The sequence below is a fragment of the Loxodonta africana genome, chromosome 3, assembly GCF_030014295.1.
Source record: "Loxodonta africana isolate mLoxAfr1 chromosome 3, mLoxAfr1.hap2, whole genome shotgun sequence".
NCBI lineage: Eukaryota > Metazoa > Chordata > Mammalia > Proboscidea > Elephantidae > Loxodonta > Loxodonta africana.
The window spans coordinates 192892184-192911953 of record NC_087344.1 but is presented as its reverse complement, the minus strand read 5'-3'; the positions used below and the strand labels follow the sequence as shown (position 1 = coordinate 192911953).

General features: G+C 37.9%; 1 protein-coding gene across 1 annotated transcript; it reads right to left on the bottom strand.

Moving 5' to 3' along the window:
• Nucleotides 1-6251: 6251 nt before the first annotated feature.
• Nucleotides 6252-10951, bottom strand: LOC100655565 (olfactory receptor 10R2-like). Its single transcript, XM_003414965.2, has 2 exons — nucleotides 10943-10951; nucleotides 6252-7217 (listed from the first exon to the last, which is right to left on the bottom strand). Exons 1-2 carry the CDS (start codon nucleotides 10949-10951, stop codon nucleotides 6252-6254), a joined length of 975 nt encoding a protein of 324 aa, XP_003415013.2.
• Between the last annotated feature and the right edge of the window lie 8819 nt (nucleotides 10952-19770).

Sequence of the window (19770 nt, the reverse complement as noted above, 5' to 3'; positions counted from 1 at the left end):
AAACAAATCACCAACTTCATATGGAAGGGAAAGAAGCCCCAGATAAGTACAGCATTACTGAAAAAGAAGAAGAAAGTGGGAGGCCTCACTCTACCTGATTTCAGAACCTATTATACAGCCACAGTAGTCAAAACAGCCTGGTACTGGTACAACAACAGCCACATAGACCAATGGAACAGAATTGAGAACCCAGATATAAATCCATCCACATATGAGCAGCTGATATTTGACAAAGGACCAGAGTCAGTTAATTGGGGAAAAGATAGTCTTTTTAACAAATGGTGCTGGCATAACTGGATATCCATTTGCAAACAAATGAAACAGGACCCATCCCTCACACCATGCACAAAAACTAACTCCAAATGGATCAAAGACCTAAACACAAAGACTAAAACGATAAAGATCATGGAAGAAAAAATAGGAACAACGTTAGGAGCCCTAATACAAGGCATAAACAGAATACAAAACATTACCAAAAATGATGAAGAGAAACCAGATAATCGGGAGCTCCTAAAAATCAAACATCTATGCTCATCTAAAGACTTCACCAAAAGAGTAAAAAGACCACCTACAGACTGGGAAAGAATTTTCAGCTATGACATCTCCAACCAGCGCCTGATCTCTAAAATCTACATGATTCTGTTAAAACTCAACCACAAAAAGACAAACAACCCAATCAAGAAGTGGGCAAAGGATATGAACACACACTTCACTAAAGAAGACATTCAGGCAGCTAACAGATACATGAGAAAATGCTCCTGGTCATTAGCCATTAGAGAAATGCAAATTAAAACTACGATGAGGTTCCATCTCACTCCAACAAGGCTGGCATTAATCCAAAAAACACAAACTAATAAATGTTAGAGAGGCTGCAGAGAGATTGGAACTCTTATACACTGCTGGTGGGAATGTAAAATGTTACAATCACTTTGGAAATCTATCTGGCGTTTTCTTAAAAAGTTAGAAATTGAACTACCATATAATCCAGAAATCCCACTCCTCGGAATATACCCTAGAGAAATAAGAGCCTTTACTCAAACAGATATATGCACACCCATGTTTATTGCAGCTCTGTTTACAATAGCAAAAAGCTGGAAGCAACCAAGGTGTCCATCAATGGATGAATGGTTAAATAGATTATGGTACATTCACACAATGGAATACTACGCATCGATAAAGAACAGTGGTGAATCTGTGAAACATTTCATAACATGGAGGAACCTGGAAGGCAGCATGCTGAGTGAAATTAGTCAGAGGCAAAAGGACAAATATTGTATGAGACCACTATTATAAGTTCTTGAGAAATAGTATAAACTGAGAAGAACACATTCTTTTGTGGTTACGGGGAGGGGAGGGAGGGAGGGTGGGAGAGGGTTATTTACTGATTAGTTAGTAGATAAGAACTACTCTAGGTGAAGGGAAGGACAATACTCAATACAGGGAAGGTCAGCTCAACTGGACTGAACCAAAAGCAAAGAAGTTTCCGGGATAAACCGAATGCTTTGAAGGTCAGCAGAGCAAGGGTGGGGGTTTGGGGACTATGGCTTAAGGGGACTTCTAAGTCAATTGGCATAATAAACTCTATTATGAAAACATTCTGCATCCCACTTTGAAAGGTGGCGTCTGGGGTCTTAAATGCTAACAAGCGGCCATCTAAGATGCATCAATTGGTCTCAACCCATCTGGATCAAAGGAGAATGAAGAACACCAAGGTCACACGATAACTATGAGCCCAAGAGACAGAAAGGGCCACATGAACCAGAGACTTACATCATCCTGAGACCAGAAGAACTAGATGGTGCCTGGCCACAACCAATGACTGCCCTGACAGGGAACACAACAGAGAACCCGTGAGGGATCAGGAGAACAGTGGGATGCAGACCCCAAATTCTCATAAAAAGACCAGACTTAATGGTCTGACTGAGACTAGAAGAATCCCGGCAGTCATGGTCCCCAAACCTTCTGTTGGCCCAGGGCAGGAACCATTCCCGAAGACAACTCATCAGACATGGAAGGGACTGGACAATGGGTTGGAGAGAGATGCTGATGAAGAGTGAGCTACTTGTATCAGGTGGACACTTGAGACTGTGTTGGCATCTCCTGTTTGGAGGGGAGATAGGAGGGTAGAGAGGGTTAGAAACTGGCAAAACGGTCATGAAAGGAGAGACTGGAAGGAGGGAGTGGGCTGACTCATTAGGGGGAGAGTAAGTGGGAGTAAGGAGTACGGTGTATATAAGCTTATATGTGACAGACTGACTTGATTTGTAAACTTTCACTTAAAGCACAATAAAAATTATTTTTAAAAAAATACATGGGAAAGGCAACCACAGACAAAGAGAAAAGGAGCATTATTTACAATGTGTATAAATACAACTATCAGCAGCTTTCTTTTAATAAAAGAAAACCACTGCTGTTACCCTTGGGAGGCATTTGGAGAAGTGAGTAGTACATGCAATATTAGATAGCAAGAAATAGGCCTCTTTTACCTTTGTATCTCAGCAGGTGCTCAGTAAAATAGTTGATGAATGAATAAAGAATTGATAGACTCTTAAGCCAGTTTTATTCACTTATTATACTGATATCAGTCAGTTAATTCCTCTCCTCTCCCCTCCGTTTCCCAATACCTATACTAAGACTTCTTTTTCCTGCTTAAGAAACTTCACAAATCAAGGGCAAGTAGGAATGTCTTTCTCTAGGGTCCATTCTCTGTCTTCTTTTAAGCTACTCCAACTTTCCTTTCAATTTATGTACTGAAGGATATGTGCAGTTTGGTATAAACACAATGGAAGTGCCTAGGAATTTCTGGAAATCTGTTGATCAGAATGGAAAAAAAAAATGATTACATGAGGAGGGACTCAATGAGCACCAATAAATAAAAATGAGAGAACATGAAACAGAAATGGTAGTTGAGAACTCTGAAAGGTATACTGTTTTTGTTAGAGGAGTAAAGAAAAATAATAGAATAATTGTGGTACAAGTGTACTTGTAAATGCAATAACGGGAAAATGAGGAAGTTTAGGTCTAATACCTTTTATTTTTCTCTTAAGTATTATGCAGTGTCATCAGCTGGCATCGTGTGTGAGATTAGTGAGAGAGAGGGCTACAGAAGGTGAAAGTAGTTAATCGTCATTTTAATTAGAAGTAAACATATGTGCAATAGTTTTGCAGAATATAAAATGATTTTCTTCAGAAAATTAAAGCTTTTGATTGTCTATTTGAGATTGATGATTATTAATTTATTGTGATAATCTGCTTTATTGTATGATTTTTTAAGCAACATTTATCTGCTAAAGGGAAAAGATACAGTAATTTTCTGAGTTTCTAAAAGTTGGGCTTTTGCCAAACAACATCCATCTCTCTTTTGTGACATAAATGATCATTTCTCTCTCCATATTTTTTCTTTTCTCCTTATAAAAGTGCAATCACACAATATTTGTCATTATGTAACTCATATTTCACTCAAAATTATGTCCTCCAGATCCATTCATGTTATAATGTGTTTCATGAACTCATCATTGTTCTCTATGGTTGCATAGTATTCCATCCTATGTATGTACCACATTTTGCTTACCCATTCATCTGTGAAGGGCACTTGGACTGTCTTCATTTTTCGAATGCTGCAAGAAACACAGGTGTGCATATATATCCACTCCTGTCACTTTTATTAGACCTCCGTGGTGTATATCCACGTGTGGGAGAGCTGGATAATAAGGTAGTTCTATTTCTAGTTTTTTGGGAATGCACCATGCTGGTTTCCATAGCGGTTGTACCATCATAAATTTTGATTTGAAGAGAACAATTGTCTATAGTAAAACTCTCAAGATAGTAATCAGGTTGGAAGGCTTGAGGTTCTGACTGTAGAACCAGGAAAAATAGTTTGAGGGGGACAGGATGAGCAGAAGTGGGAAGGAACTATCTTTAGGAGGCTTTCTGGATCTGGGAATTATTACCATCTGTGCCTTTTCTATACACTTAGTTTTCATTTTAGTGGAATTTTGTTAAAATGAAGAATAAAGAAAGTGTTTACCGATAGAACGTAGAAGGTTAAGCATTAAAATAGGGGCAAACAGCATAAATGTTATGAGAAAGCATTAGCCACAAAAGTGGCTTTAAAGTGGTATATGGTAGGGTAAATAAGACACTGTTGATGGGAAACCAAGCCATAGTGTCTACCTCTGTGACAAGAGAAGGGACTCTTCAAGCACCTCAACTAACTCTGGTTGGTAAGATCATGTCCCATCTCCCTCAGGGCCCTACTTCTGCCACCCTGATTACTATAAAGCTACTTAGGCCCTGTTGCAGTACAGGAATTCCTAAGCCATCATGAATTAACCTCTTCTACTTTACACACCAAGCTCATATTCTTTCCAAGAATGTACTTTGTGAAAGGGGTCATCCAACTTTTTAGAACTCACAGATATTGCAGAAGAGCTGTGTTTGATTCCCATGATGTAATGGAATAGAAGTCAAGTGTATAGGCTTTCAAAATGGAGCTTCAGGAGTTGAGCTGATAAGTGGTTTTATTTTACCAAGTATCTAAGACAATGATAGAAAACACCTGACCATATGACCATCACTATCACATCCAGCCCTAGTCAGACATCAGGCATAAGTAAGTATTCAGATCCATGCAGTCATTAATAATTGTGTTTTCACACAACATAAATACTGTTTACCATTCAGGCCTAGGAAAAGAGATAGAATGGAGTACTCAAAGAAATAATCATTATAAATGGGGTATAAAATAACCTCAATATTCTGGCACTATAGGCCTAAGATCAAAGGAAGGGACTTCAGGGAATACATGCAAATTCTAGATTGTTTTAAAGAAGAATAAAACTAAACTAAACAAGATAGGCTTCATAAGTATGAAAAATAAAATTGCTGTTGAGTTGGTTCCAACTCATAGTGATACCTTGTGTGTAAAGTTGAATTGCAGTCTATAGGGTTTTCAAGTCTGTGACCTTTCAGAAGCAGATTGACAGACCTTCGTTTTGAAGCAACTCTGGGTAGGTTCAAATGGCCAACCTTTCAGTTAGTAGACAACCACTTAACCATTTTTGTCACCCAAGAACTCCATTCATAAGTATATGGTTGAACATAAATAATATAAATTTTTTTAGACTAAAAGACCTAGGTTTCAGAGAAGAGCACACTGATAGGGAAGTAATGAAAACTTAGGCTGCATTAACATAAAATTGACTTCCAGAACAAGGAAAGTGATCATTCCAGCCTCCTCTAGAGTATAGTAACCATGTCCTGGTGGTTTATTTTAAGAACACAAGTCGGGAACCCCGGTGGTCTAGTGGCTAAGAGCTATAGCTACCAATCATAAAGGTCAGCAGTTTGAATCCACCAGGGGCTCCTTGGAAGCACTATGGGGCAGTTTTACTCTGTCTTATAGGGTTGCTATGAGTCAGAATCGACTCGACGGCAGCAGGTTATTAACAAAATAGAAAATGTCTAGAGAACAATCCAGAGAAAGTTGACTAGGATTTTGAGATGTGTGGGAACTGTGATATATCATGAAGATCAAAGGAGTCATCAGCTAGGTTAAAAGTGTTGTGACAGAAACATACATTATCTGTCTTCAAATATTTGAAAGGCTGCTCTGTAGGTGTAAGATTACAAGGTATGCATCTCCAGAGATAATAACTACAACCAAGAGAAGGAAAATATACAAAGCTGGAACTTTTTAATGATCAGAGATACTTAACAGTGGTAATACTTCCTATTTAGCAGTTAATCAGAAGCCAGAATGCTTCAAGTTAAACGTGTGCAATGACAAGCAATTGGAAGTGATAGCTTTGGGTTCTATCCAACATGGGTAGCTCCTGATTATATAAAGAATGAAAAATTATACGAACTGATTACATTTTCTTCATGATCTTTTTGTGAAGGGTCTTACCATGATTTTCCTAACCCTGGAGAAGTTGTGTGTTGAAACTTCTATACTAAATTACCATTCACATCATGTTACTTATCGTTCATTGAAGATACTAAAATAATTCTTTAACTCAGTATCCTGAGTTGTTTGTGCAAGTTCGAAATTGTTTGAGGCTCGGGTCTATTTAAGAACCAACCCACTTTTAAAGCTATACCTCACAAAGCCCATCAAAATAATACCATGGAAAAGCTTGTGACACGAGGCCAGTAAAGAATTATCCAAAGGAAAGACAGCAATGTTATTAATATTATAACTTTTGCTATATTCTCTGAAAGGGTGTTTTCATTGATGTGAAATATTCTCATTATAGGACTTTAGGATTACATTTTCCTCGGCCAAGTACTTTCTGAATGGCCATCTGGACATCCTTGTTCCTGAGGCTATACACCATGGGGTTTAATAATGGAGTAAATACTGTATAGGTCACTGTTACCAGCCTATCTTTGCTGGATGAGAACTTGGAGGATGGTCTAAGATAGACAAAGGAAGCACAGCCATAGTGGATAATAACCACAGTGAGATGGGAGGCACAAGTAGAGAAGGCTTTTAGCTTGCCTTCAGCTGATGGGATTTTCAGGATAGTGCAGACAATGAAGCCATAAGAGATGCAAATGAAAGTCATGGGAACCATGAGTGCTAGAACTCCACCAATGAAGATGATCAGTTCGTTGATGTTGCTATCAGTACAGGCAAGTCGGATGACTGGTGAGATGTCACAGAAGTAGTGGTTGACCTTGCCGGGGCCACAGAAAGGGAGTCTAAAGACTAAAAGGGTTCCTACCAATGAGAACAGAAAGCCAATCCCAGCGCAAGAGGCTGCCAGTTGTCCACATATCTGCCAGCTCATAAGAATGGGGTAGCGAAGTGGATGGCAGATGGCAGCATAGCGGTCGTAACCCATCACTCCCAGTAGCATGCAATTAGTGACAGCAAAACCAAGGAAGAAGAACGTCTGAGTGGCACAGCTAATAAATGAGATTGTTCTGAGTACAGACAACAGGTTTATGAGCATCTTGGGCAAAACAACAAATGTATAGCATGTCTCAGAGATGGAGAGGATCCCTAGGAAGAAGTACATAGGAATATGGAGGTTGCAATCCAGGTGGATGACAGTGACAATGGTGATGTTCCCACTGAGGATAATCAGGTATAGGCAGAGAAAAACAGCAAAGAGAATGAGTTGGTTTTCTCCAAGGCTGGAGAATCCCAGCAAGAGGAACTCTGTGACAGAGGAGACATTAGCTTGGTTGACCTGATTCCGGGAATTGACCTAAGGAGAAGAAGAATGAAGCAACAGATTATGTTAACCCTGAAAGATGCAAATAGGTGGTCCACTATGATTTGAGGAGCAATAAATAGGAGAATGGAGAAAGACAGTCACTCATAAAAAGCATCTTATTGATTATGTGACTTCATGGAATTATTTCAAAACACTCGGAGAGATGACAGCTATTTCCTGTGGTATTTCTACGTCTCTTAAATTTTGAAGTCTAGGTGATCTGTTCATGCTGCCCACTTCAAATAGTAATTAGGGAATGAAAATTAAAACTTCTTTTTTAACAACCCTCATTCCCAGCTCCATAATCCTCTGTCCCAGTTTCTTTACTGGTAGAACAGAGATACTAATAGGACCTCTATCCTAAATTTTTATTAAAATTAAAGAACTTAGCCGACCACATGCACCTTGTAAGCTTTCAGTAAATGTCAGCTTCTGCTACATATCATGTTATTTCATTTTCAAGAAGTGGCTGCTAATTTTTCTTCTTAGGTTTCCTTTAAGCTTATCTCCTTTTAAGGTTTTATTTTGTTGTTGTTGTTGTTGTTTTTTTTTTACTTTTAAACCCTATTATTTATTTTCCCATGAACTACTGAACAAACATTGGACCTCAACTCCTATTACTGCACGTTTTTAGTGATAATAATATTATATTGCCTTCATTTCATCCTTTCACTGAATCACAAAACCTACCATTGACTCACTTGATAGAGAGGAGTTGGAAGAGACCTTAGTGCATGTATAGGCAGTTGGTACACTTAAGTAGCTCTAGAAAAACAAAGCTATCACAGTCAGATCAGTCATTGATTCTACAAACTTATTATTCTGCCAAGAAGATGGACCTGATTTAGACTTCCCCTATAATTGTGGTGCTAACCTTCACAAAGGAGGAAATCCAAGCCACCAGCCTTCTCCTCAAAATGAGCTATTACATCTATTCATCACATTTTCCTTGGATTTCAAGCAGAGCCCATTATTGACCATGTCTGACCTCTAGGCATTACAGATTCTCCAACTTCTGCTGGCCAAATAGCGGACAGATCCCTTTCCCCTTAGTTCAACTTAAATCAAGGGTGAATTCCATAAAGCAATGAAAATCCATCAGAAACAGCCAAATAATTAAAGAATATAAAAAATATAGAAATTGATTATGAAATAAAAATTCTTTAGCTAATGTAACTCAATTCAAGAGACCCACTGATTGCTGATCCTACACATTTGAGGTGTAATTCTTTCATCCACTACCATTTCTGAGTGTTTTCCATTGGATATCCCCACTTTCAAAGGGGAGATTGGAGCAGAAATATCCGTCTAGTTTTTCTATCCAAGTATATCATAGTATAACCAGTAGGTTAATGTTTATAAGTTACTCGAGTAGGCAAGTTATCACTTCTATTCATTTATTCATTCATTAATGTGTTAATTTATTAATATATTAAATTACTAAATACATTTAAAAAATACATTAAATACATGTTAATTGTCTACCTTGCACAATTTTCTTAGGCTGTATAAGCTTTTTTTTTTTTTTAAGCTAAGTGCCATTCTTAGCAGGAATGATGCTAAAACACATTGCCTTCTTCACAAATTCTTCTCTTCTCTCCCCAAATACATCAATAATAAGGTAGTTTCTCTACAATGATACTGTTTTCTCATTTTAGAGTATCCTCTCTGTGTGCTTTTGTTCACATTCTTCTTTCACCTAGAAAAACTTTATGCGCTTTTCATCCACACTTGATCACCCAAAAAGAAACTGCAACTTCTGGCTACTCTGATCTCCCAAGACAGGAGTGATATAAACATCCCCTTCTCTTAAATTGTTTGGTAACTTTTTGTTGTATACGGGAATGTGTTATGGAGGATAGCCTCCTCTGCTTCTCATATACTAGGATGTAAATGACTTGAGGGTAATTTTGTATGCCTCATAACATCTAACAACAAATTGCTACTTAAAAAGTATTTGCTTAATGAATTGATCATTAAATATTTGATTTTTAAAAAGCACACATGAAAAAGACATTATTTAAGCTCACAGAAAGGATGGTGGAAATTCAAGCCTTGAGAGGAGATATCTAGGAACAGAGGTCCAGCCCAAAGCCCAATAGAGCATACTGCATTGTTATAATCACTTTACCCACATGCCAATCTGTTCGCACAACCAAGAAGCTATAGAACGTGGACCAGACCCCAGTTCTCAAGAAAACCCCTTCCCTTGCTTTTTATTGCACTGACTCTTCACAATACATTAATTGGCAGCTAACAAAGTAAAAGCTACCAGGATATCCCCTGAGGAAGGAATGCATTTACCTCCTCACTTCCCATATCTGAGGCTTATGCAGTAGAATAGTTGTCTACAGGATGTTTAGACAGTAGGTTCAATGAAAGTAGAAAGTCTGAAAAGGAAGATAATTCAGTTAGAAACTCACTGTTTTTACTCCTTCACTATTATACTTTTCTAATAAACTTTTTTCACCAGAGAATAGTTTCATGTGGCATTCAAAAATTGATGATGAATGAGCTAGATGTTTAAAACTCATTCTTGACAGGGAGTTATGCCTTTCTTTCTCGATTCTTTAGTAAAGACTTCCTAAAAGAAGCATTCTATCAGAGATGGCTGATGGAGAGGGAGTCAATGCCATGGGCTTATGAGAGCATATTTTATGGTATTTCTTTGAACCCCTCCTGGTGCCTATCACAGCTCAGTTGGTAATGTTCTTTTTTCCTACCCCTCAAGCCCTGTACTATTCTCCATTTTTTTAAACCTACCATACATATTTTTACCTTGCTCGTCTTACCATCACTAAGCAACTAGATAGACTAAAAGCTCAGGGGATAATTACAGTATTTCTAAAATTATCACTGGTATCACTTCTCTATCAGTTTCTATCAGACACCAAATCCTATCTTCACTCGAATTTCCCACATAAAATAAACCAACAAGGGCATTTCCTTACATTCCCTAACACGTAGCTGTTAGAACTCAGTGAAATCCAGAATCTTCTAATCAAATGAGGCTACAAGTGGCACTATTTTATTCTTTCTACCACTGGCATCTCAATGCCCCAAACTGTGAATCCCTACCTCCTCTGCTGAGAATTCTGAGAAGTATCACCAAAGCATCATTAAAGAAATTTTCTTTTGTCTCATTAGTTGTGGCCCCAACATGCTAGTTGATATTTATACTTTTCAAAACTCCAGGGGCCATTATTGCAACATATTTTTGGTACAGTTCTATCTTTGCCCCAATTAGTGAAAAGAATAAAAAAATACTATGGGTCCCATAGGAAAAAAAGGAACAGGGGAGAAAAACTGGCATTGGCAATCAGATGTCTCTGTCTCTTCCATGTTCCTTGATAGTTCATTAAGGAGCTGAAGGCTGTTGCAAATTAAAGAAGAGGAAGCAAATGTGGAAAACCCATATTATAGGAGGTAATGCAGTCTCCAGGAGACTGAGTCCAGCACAAGTAGGTGGTGCCTGGCTACCACCACCGACTGCTCTGACAGGGATCACAATAGAGGGTCCCTAGCAGAGTTGGAGAAAAATGTAGAACAAAATTCTAACTCATAAAAAAAAAAAGACTAGACTTAGCGCTTTGATGGAGACTGGGGAAACCCCAAGAGTATGGACCCTGGACACCCTTTTAACTGAAGTCACTCCTGAGGTTCACCCTTCAGCCAAAGATTAAACAGGGCCACACAACAACCAATAATACACGTACCTCAACCATATATGCGCGATTAAACGGGCATACTGGCTCAGAAGCAAGGATGAGAAGGCAGGAAGAGACAGGAAAGCTGGGTGCATGGAAATGGGGAACCCAAGGTCAAAAAGCAGAGAGTATTGGCATGTCTAGGGGTTGGCAACCAATGTCACAAAACAGCATGTGTAGTAATTGTTTAATGAGAAACTAAATTTGCTTTGTAAACTTTTACCTAAAGCAAAATAAAAAAATATATATATGCTGAGTGAAATAAATCAATCAAAAAAGGATAAATGCTGTATGATCTCACGTATATAAAATAATAGGAATAAACAAATGTATAGAGACCAAAGTTTATTAACGGCTACCGGGGTGGGGGGGGAAGAGTGGGAGTCATTATTTAGGAAGCAGTGAATTTCTGTTTATTATGATGGGAAATTTGGCAATATTATGGGTGGTGGTTGTACAACATGATTAACGTAATTGGTATCATAAAATTGTACACTTGAAAAATGTTGAACTGGCAAATGTTGTGTCATACATATTTTTGCAATAATAATACTAATAAAAGATCTCCAATCAAGTGTCTGCCTCAGGGTATGGAACAGGATTAAAGCCTGTGGGTAACATCCACAAGAAGTTGTATAGTTCCCCAATCATCCTCATTCTTTCCTGCAATTCTCCGATGGTCTGACTCAAGACAGATGAGGGGGCTGTAAGGATGGAGAAAGATGAATTAAGTGCCTATTCTATATTTATGTGCCACTGTTTCCCACCCTGAATTTAAAGTGAGGTTAAAGTTTAAGTTCTCTATTGCTGGACTCAACCAATACAGTGTATAGACCTTCAAGTTTCCGGGAAAGTGTTATTCTTCCTCCTCGGTGAGATAATAATGGGAAAATCCACTCTCTCTATCCTCCCTCAAGATTTCATGAGGGACTCATTAGAGGATGGCAGAGGAGATTGAAGGCACCTAGCAGCAGGGTCTTCCTCAACTGACTCTACTTGCTGCAGATCCTGCCAGTGGCTCCCAATGGTAAGCAGTGCCCAGAAGTTGCTCTGAGAGCAGTAGAAACTTCCAAGTGAGATGTAATTCCTCACTCAGAGCCTTTTTCTTTTTCAAGTTATATCAGCCATTGTCAGAGGCTACCAGCAGAAACCTGGCAGCAGTTGCTGTAGCTTCCAGCAATTTTCAAATGTTCACAACAGTACATCCTAAGAACAGCCCAGAGCATAAGTTTTCTTGGACATCTGGTCTTCTCAATGTATCTTGCTAAATAAATTATTTCTCCACAGGGTGCAGGCTAACTCCCCAGCCTTTGTGTTACATAACTTTTTCAAGAAAACCTGTTCAAAGACCACTGAAGCTTCAGGACAGGAATAAATCTGCAAAATACAGCAGTTAGTCACATTTCTAGAATTAACTCTTGACACAGTTGTGTGGACTGAGGCAGGACCTCAAACTAGGAACTACCTCATATTTCGTTCGCATGTACTTGACAGCCACTTTCAAGGAACTTAAACATAGTCATTTCTTTTTAGTAGAGTCACAGTTCAGGTTGCCAATGAACTTAAAGTGAAGCATACTCTACTCCACATATTTGCATATGGTTCCTGTATGCCAGCAAGGAAGTGGTCCTGGCTTTCCTTTAATTCCATATTCAGAGAAAGGTATACAAGCTAAAATCAAATTGAGACTCTGTCCGCAGGGAACTTTGTCTTTAAATTCCTTGTATCACTTCCATTGACTCATTCCTAAACTTCGGCTCTAAATATGGCTTTCTTGGTTTTCCAAGGGTAATCAGGCACCATTCCCAATTATGCCCTATGCATAATATGTGAAACAAGGTTTCAGTTGTACTTTCCAGCAATAGGAAATCAATTCTAATTTTTATAGTTACATTCTTCAGGATTCTGTGAGATAGCTCTTAAGACTCTTCATTTTCATTCACTTCCCTCAACCCCAAAGCATGAGGAAGAGAAAAAATATATATATATATATATATAGTATTAAAGAAAAATGGAAAAGATACTTGGTGAAGAAAAAGATGGAATATAAGAAAAATGAAGTTAAACATATTTTAAAAACAGGGAACCTCAAAGAAGAAAAAGTAAAACAGAAAAAAAAAAAAAAACCTCTGATGCATAGTATTAGAAAACATTCCTGAACCAGAAAAGAAACGTGTGAATTTGACATAATGAAAGCAGTTGTTCCAGGATACTTTTGCTTCCATATTACTAAGTAATATAAAAGCTAGCAACACATATTCCATGTATAAATAATAGAAATAGAAAGATTAAGGAAGAAATCTTTAAAATCATATTATAAAAAAAGATGCAGTGTACTAGTATCTCCTTTGGTTTTCAAGTGAAAGAAACAATATAGTCTAGCACAAGGAAAGAATTCATTTGCTTAAATAACTTAATTTCAAGATAGTTCTTTTCAGATATGGCTTGATTCAGGGACTTAAACTACATCATTATGCTCAGTCTTGACTCAGAGTTTGAGTTTCCCAGGGCTGCCATAAGAAAGTTTTACAAATTGGGTGACTTAGAAAACCAAAACCCATCACAGTCAGGTTGATTCCAACTCATGGCAACCCTATAGGACAAGGTAGAACTGCCCCACAGGGTTTCTAAGGTAGTAACCTCTAGGGAATGGTGGTGTAGTGGTTAAGACCTATACCTGCTAACCAAAAGCTCAGCAGTTTGAATCCACCAGGTGCTACTCAGAAACTCTATGGGGCAGTTCTACTCTGCCCTATAGGGTGGAGATGAGTTGGAATTGACTCCATGGCAATGTTTTTTTCTTTTTTTTAATCTTTACAGAAGCAGATTACCACATCTTTCTCCCACAGAGAGGCTGGTGGATTCCAACCACTGATCTTTCCATTAGCAGCCGAGTGCTTAACCACACCTCCAGGTGATGTATAAGAGCTTAAATTTATTGCCTCAGAGTTATGGAGGCTAGGAATCTGAAATCGTGGTGCCAGTGTGTTGACTCCTTTTGAGGGCTCTAAGGTAGAATTTGTTTCATGCCTCTTCCTAGCTTCTAAGTACAGCCGGTGACCCTTTGTGTTCCATGGCTTGTAGATTACTCCAAATTCACCTCCATCTTCACGTGACCATCTTTCCTTTGTGTATCTCTCTGTGTCTCTTCTCCTCCTCTGTAAGGACATGATTCATACTCTATATGGCTTCATGTAAACTGATAAGATCTTCAGAGACCCTATTTTCCAATAAGGTCACATTCACAAATACAGGGGTTTAGGGCTTCAATATATCTTTTTGGGGGAACAGAATCCAGTTCATAGCCAAGGTGAAACTCAAAAAAAATCAATTTTCCAACACTATATATCCTCATTTTATAGTTTACTTTTCCTCCTTAACGCGTCATAATAAATGTGCGTAAGTGATTATATTTTTGCTTTTAGATATCTTATTTATTTTCTATCTCCACGGGTGATTTTTTTTTTTCTGGTACTGACTCGACGGCAGTGGGGTTTTTTAAGTATTTTATCCACATCTCCTAGTATATTGCCTGACCCAGAGTTGCCTTACACTCAATAAGTATTTGTTGAATGAATGAATAAATATTTTTTCTCTTTCATTTGAATCAGCTTCACTCATTGTGCTAGCTTTTTCCTTAAGCAAGTTTTATCCAAAAAAACAGGAAACAAGTAAAAATGAATGCCTCAAACCTCCATTCTTAGTAGTACAATTCAAAAAGGTTGAAAGATTCTCTGTCTTACACACATATACATAAAACTTTTGAAGATTCTGACTGGGTAGACTAGAAGATGGAGCCATGTAAGATTGAGTGCACAGGCGTTTTAGGTGGCATAGTGGTTAAGTGCTATGGCTGCTAACCAAGGGGGCAGCAGTTCGAATCTACCAGGCGCTCCTTGGAAACTCTATGGGGCAGTTCTTCGCTATCCTGTTGGGTCGCTATGAGTCAGAATTGACTTGAGGGCAGTGGGCTGGTTGATTAGGATAGCAAGGAAGGAAATCCTGGTGGTATAGTTGTTAAGAGCTACAGCTGCTAACCAAAAGGTCCTCAGTTCAAATCTACCAGCTGCTCCTTGGAAACTCTACGGGGCAGTTCTACTCTGTCCTATAGGGTCGCTATGAGTCAGAACTGACTCTAAGGCAAGAGGTTTGGTTTGGTTTCTAGCAAGGGAACCCTGGTAGTGTAGTAGTTAAGTTGCAGCTGCTAATCCAAAAGCCGACAGTCCAATTCCAGCAGGTGCTAGTAGTTAAGAGTTGCAGCTGCTAACCTAAAGGTTGGCAGTTCAGTTCCACCAGGTACTCCTTGGAAACTGTATGAAGCAGTTCTACTCTGTCCTATAGGGTTGCTACGAGTTGGAATCAACTTAATGACAATTATTATTTTTTTTTTTAATAGCAAGGAGTGGAGCCCTGGTTGCACAGTGGTTAAGAGCTTGGCTGCTAAACAAAAGTCGCCAGTTGAAATACACCAGCTGCTCCTTGGAAACCCTATGGTCAGTTCTACTCTATCCTACAGAGTTGATATGAGTTGGAATTGTAACGGGCAATGGGTTTTTTTACAGCAAGATGGTGGGTGAGGGAGGGTTTTTCCCTTGACTGAAATACTTGAAATTGTTCCTGGATCAATTAGATCTTATTGTACTGCAATAAAAGGAAAAATCCAACCTGGAGCAAGTTCAGGAGGAAATACGGTTATATCAGAACACACATTGGAACATCAAATGAAGAGCAAGTTGTGAATCATAAGTTCCTGATATTACCAGAAGTTCAGTGTATGTGTTTTATTTAGAGCACGCTGATAGTAATAATAATAATAATCATACATCATACAAGGACTGCACTTACTGCTAACCTCTCATCAGAAAGTATGGAGACCAGAAAAGAGGAAAACATCACCCTAAAATTTCTGAAAAAAAAATTTTTTTAATTCAGAATTACATCTCCAGTGAAAATATTCTTCAAGACTGAAGGCAAAATAAAGACATTTTCATATAATAGAAAACCATAAAATTGGTCACCAACAGACTTGCACTGCATGAAATACTAAAGGTAGTTTTTCAAGGTATATGCAAATTATGCAGGTAGAAACTTAAACACTACAGCCAGCAGGGAGGGAATATTTTATTGTTTTTTCATGTCTAGGGCTTTCTGAGTTTTTTAGGACTTTCTGAGTAAAGAAACCTGATACCTCAGAACACACTTGGAACTTAAAAGATGACTAAATAGTGAGAGAAGAAGAAACCTAGAGCCAAGGAACCAGTCATTCACATTCTAAAGGTTTATAAATGACTAGGAAGCAAATGTTTCTCTCCCACTTAGAGGAGGGAATGGTGACAATCCTATATAAGCAATGGTTTCTAATTTCAGGATTTCTCAAAAGGAATACTACAGTACATGCAGTATAGCATCTGGTTCTCATCACATAGCCCCAGGTGAATTGTTTCAAAGGGAGTCAATGTAGTTATTAAGTAATAATAATTTATCCTTGCTCCACAAACCTCATGTTTATCTGCAGGATAATATAAATAAGTATAGATATTAAAGCTTTATCATCAAGAAGGAATCATGAGCACTGAAATGATAAATACTTGATTAAATATAAAAGACTTATTTTTTCTTCTTAATGTCTTTAGAATATATATAAATAAAGCAAAAGTGTACTAATTTTCCCATAGGGGCTTTTAATGTCTACAGATGTAATATACTTCAGCATAAAAGACAAGGTGGGGGTAAATGAACTTATACAGTTGCAAGCTTTCTACTTTTTAAATAAAGTCACGTTACCGCAAATTCCGGATTCGAGCCACCTGCCTCAAGCCAGTAGTGAGACAGGAGGAGGTAAGCAGCCAGCGGGCTTTATTAAACACCATGTTCAAGAGACAGAGGGGGCAAAGTTTCCCCCAGATTCTGTCTGCCCCAAGAGGGCTACAAGAGGGTTTTATAGGGAGAGGGTCAGGGTTTAGAAATTTCCAGGAACGTTGATTCTTCTTTGAGGGGGACATAATGACAAAGTGACTTATTGTTGATGTCTTGCAGGCCTCGTTATGCCATCCTGGATGCGGTCACAAGATGTATTGGGTTTTGCTCAATTATCGTGGGTCCTGATGGTATCACTCATTGTTTTTGTCACCTCGGAGAGAAACATGGTTATTCAACAATGAAAATCTTGATTACCTTGTTTTTCTACAATGGAACAATCATGAGACAGATCCCAGAGCAAATAACTGACGTTTTCAAAGACTAACGATTTTAATCACAGCTTATACAGCTTTTTTTTTTCATACAGCTAAACTAGAAAACATATTCTGTCTTATTTTAATACTAAAACACTACATAAAATGTATTTTCTCTACTTCAGTCATACAATGTTAACTCTAAGTAGTCTTTGAAAATTAAGGATATAATTGCTTTTGAGCTTCAAATCTATCCTTCATTGCCCTGATGGTAATACTAGAACTTTTCTTTCTTACCACCTGGCACAATGTTAAACTTTGACAATAGAGGGTGCTGAAGGGACACCAGAAATAAAAGAGGCTTTTCTTTGCTTGAAGCTGCAGTGTGTGGAGGCTACAGTACATGGGACATCAAGTAGCCCTCCAGCCCAGGCAGTTTCAACAGTACCATCCCAACAGAATTTTCCCAGAAAATTCCATGGTTCAGCACCTTCTCCTGGATGGTTTTGCCCAGTACCCCAGTGGGCGACTTCTCAACAAGTTCTAAAGCATAGCAGATTTCATAGATGGCTTCCCCCAGGAACCAAGAGGACAGTATCCAGAGAGATTTATACTGATTTCAAGACTCATTTATAAGACACAATAAACAGGACAGTGTAAAAATAGACAAATAGGTCAATGAAGCAAAATAAAGTGTCTAGAAAGAGATCCGCATGTGTATGGATAGATGATTTTCTATAAGGCTGACAAGACAATTCAATGGAGAAAGTATAATCTTTTCAACAGTGGTAGATTTGGATAGATGGAAAAAAATGATGACTCTCACACTGTGTGCTAAACTCAAAACGTGTCATATACTAGTTGCATGAGCTAATATACTATAAAACTTCTAGAAGAAAACATTGAATAAAATGCTCGTGACCTAGGGTTTTGCAAAAATTTCTTAAATACTATACAAAACTCATGAACTATAAGTCAAAATCAATAAACTGGACATTACCATAATTAAACAAAACTTTTTTTTTTCAAAAGGCACCAGTATAAAATTAAAAACAGGTCACAACTTAGTGAAAATATTTGCATAATACATAATGTGATTAAAAAAATACTAATACCTAGGAAATATAAAGAACTCTTTCAAGTTAATAAGAAGATAAATAGTCCAATTCAAAAACTGGAAAGACAGAGATACACCCCAAACAGAATAAGCAAAAGATTTCAAAAGGCACTCAACTAAAAAGGATGTAAAGATCGTCAATATACACACAAAAAGATGTTCAGCATGATTTAGTCATCAGTGAAATTCAAATTTTAATCACAGTTGGACGCCATTATGCACTACTTAATATCTGTCCAATAAATATTTGTCCAAGAGAAATGAAAAATATCTCTGTACAAACATGTGTACAAAAATGTTCACCCACTCTATTCCTAAGAGCTAAAAACTGGGAAAAACCTAAGTGTTCATCAGCAGGTGACTGGATAAACAAATTGTTGTATATTTATATAATGGAATAAAAAGAATGCACTTCTAAATCACACACAACGTGGATAAATCTCAAAAGCGTGCTGAGTGAAAGAAGCTAGGAAGTAAAAAGTACGTACTATGTGATTGTATTCATATGAATTCAAGCATAGTCAAATATAGTGTTTAATGCCAGAAAGCAGACCGTTGACGGTGAAATGAGGGAACTGATTGGGAAAGGGCATGAGATAATTTTTTTGATGCTGAAAATGGTGTATATATTGATCACAATGGTGGTTAGTTGGGTGTACACATTTGGCAAAACACATCAAACCACACACTTAAAATTGGTGCTTTTAACACATATGTTATACCTCAATAAATTTGATTAAAAGATTATCATAAAGTAAACATCTGTACTCTCATTATGTTAACACAAATTGCAGATTCCAGCAGTCTGCTGCAAGCCAATACTGAGACAGGAGGAGGTAAGCAGCAAGAGGGCTTTATTGAACACTATGTTCAAGAGACAGAGGGGGCAAAGTTTCCCCTAGATTCTGTCTGCCCCAATCGGGCTACAAGAGGGTTTTATAGAGAGGGTCAGGGTTTAGAAATTTCCAGGAATGTTGATTCTTGTTTGAGGGGGACATAATGACGAAGTGACTTCTTGTAGACGTTTTGCAGGCCTCTTTACGCCATCCTGGTTTCGGTCACAAGGTGGGTCCGTGTTTTGCTCAATTATCTCCGGTCCTGATGGTATCGCTCATTGTTTTTGTCACCTCGGAGAGAAACATGGTTTAATCAGCCATAAAAATCCTGATTACCTTGTTTTTCTACAATGGAATTTGTTTTTCTACAATGGAACAATTGTGAGACAGATTCCAGAGCAAATAATCGATGTTTTCAAAGACTAAAGATTTTAATCACAGCTTATACAGCTAAACTAGAAAATATATTCTCTCTTATTTTAATACTAAAACACTACAGAAAATGTATTGTACTTCAATTAGTGCAAAACTGAGAGATGTACTGAAAGAAAAGAGACAGTAGGAGTTGGGAGTAAACTGAACTCCATGCGGTGGAATCCAGGAATTCAAAATGGCAACTCAGCAGTGATGTTTTATAGGAGAAAACTGGCTATGAAACACATTATTTAATTGGTATTTTCAAACTTAGATCATTGAAAAAACATTATTCGA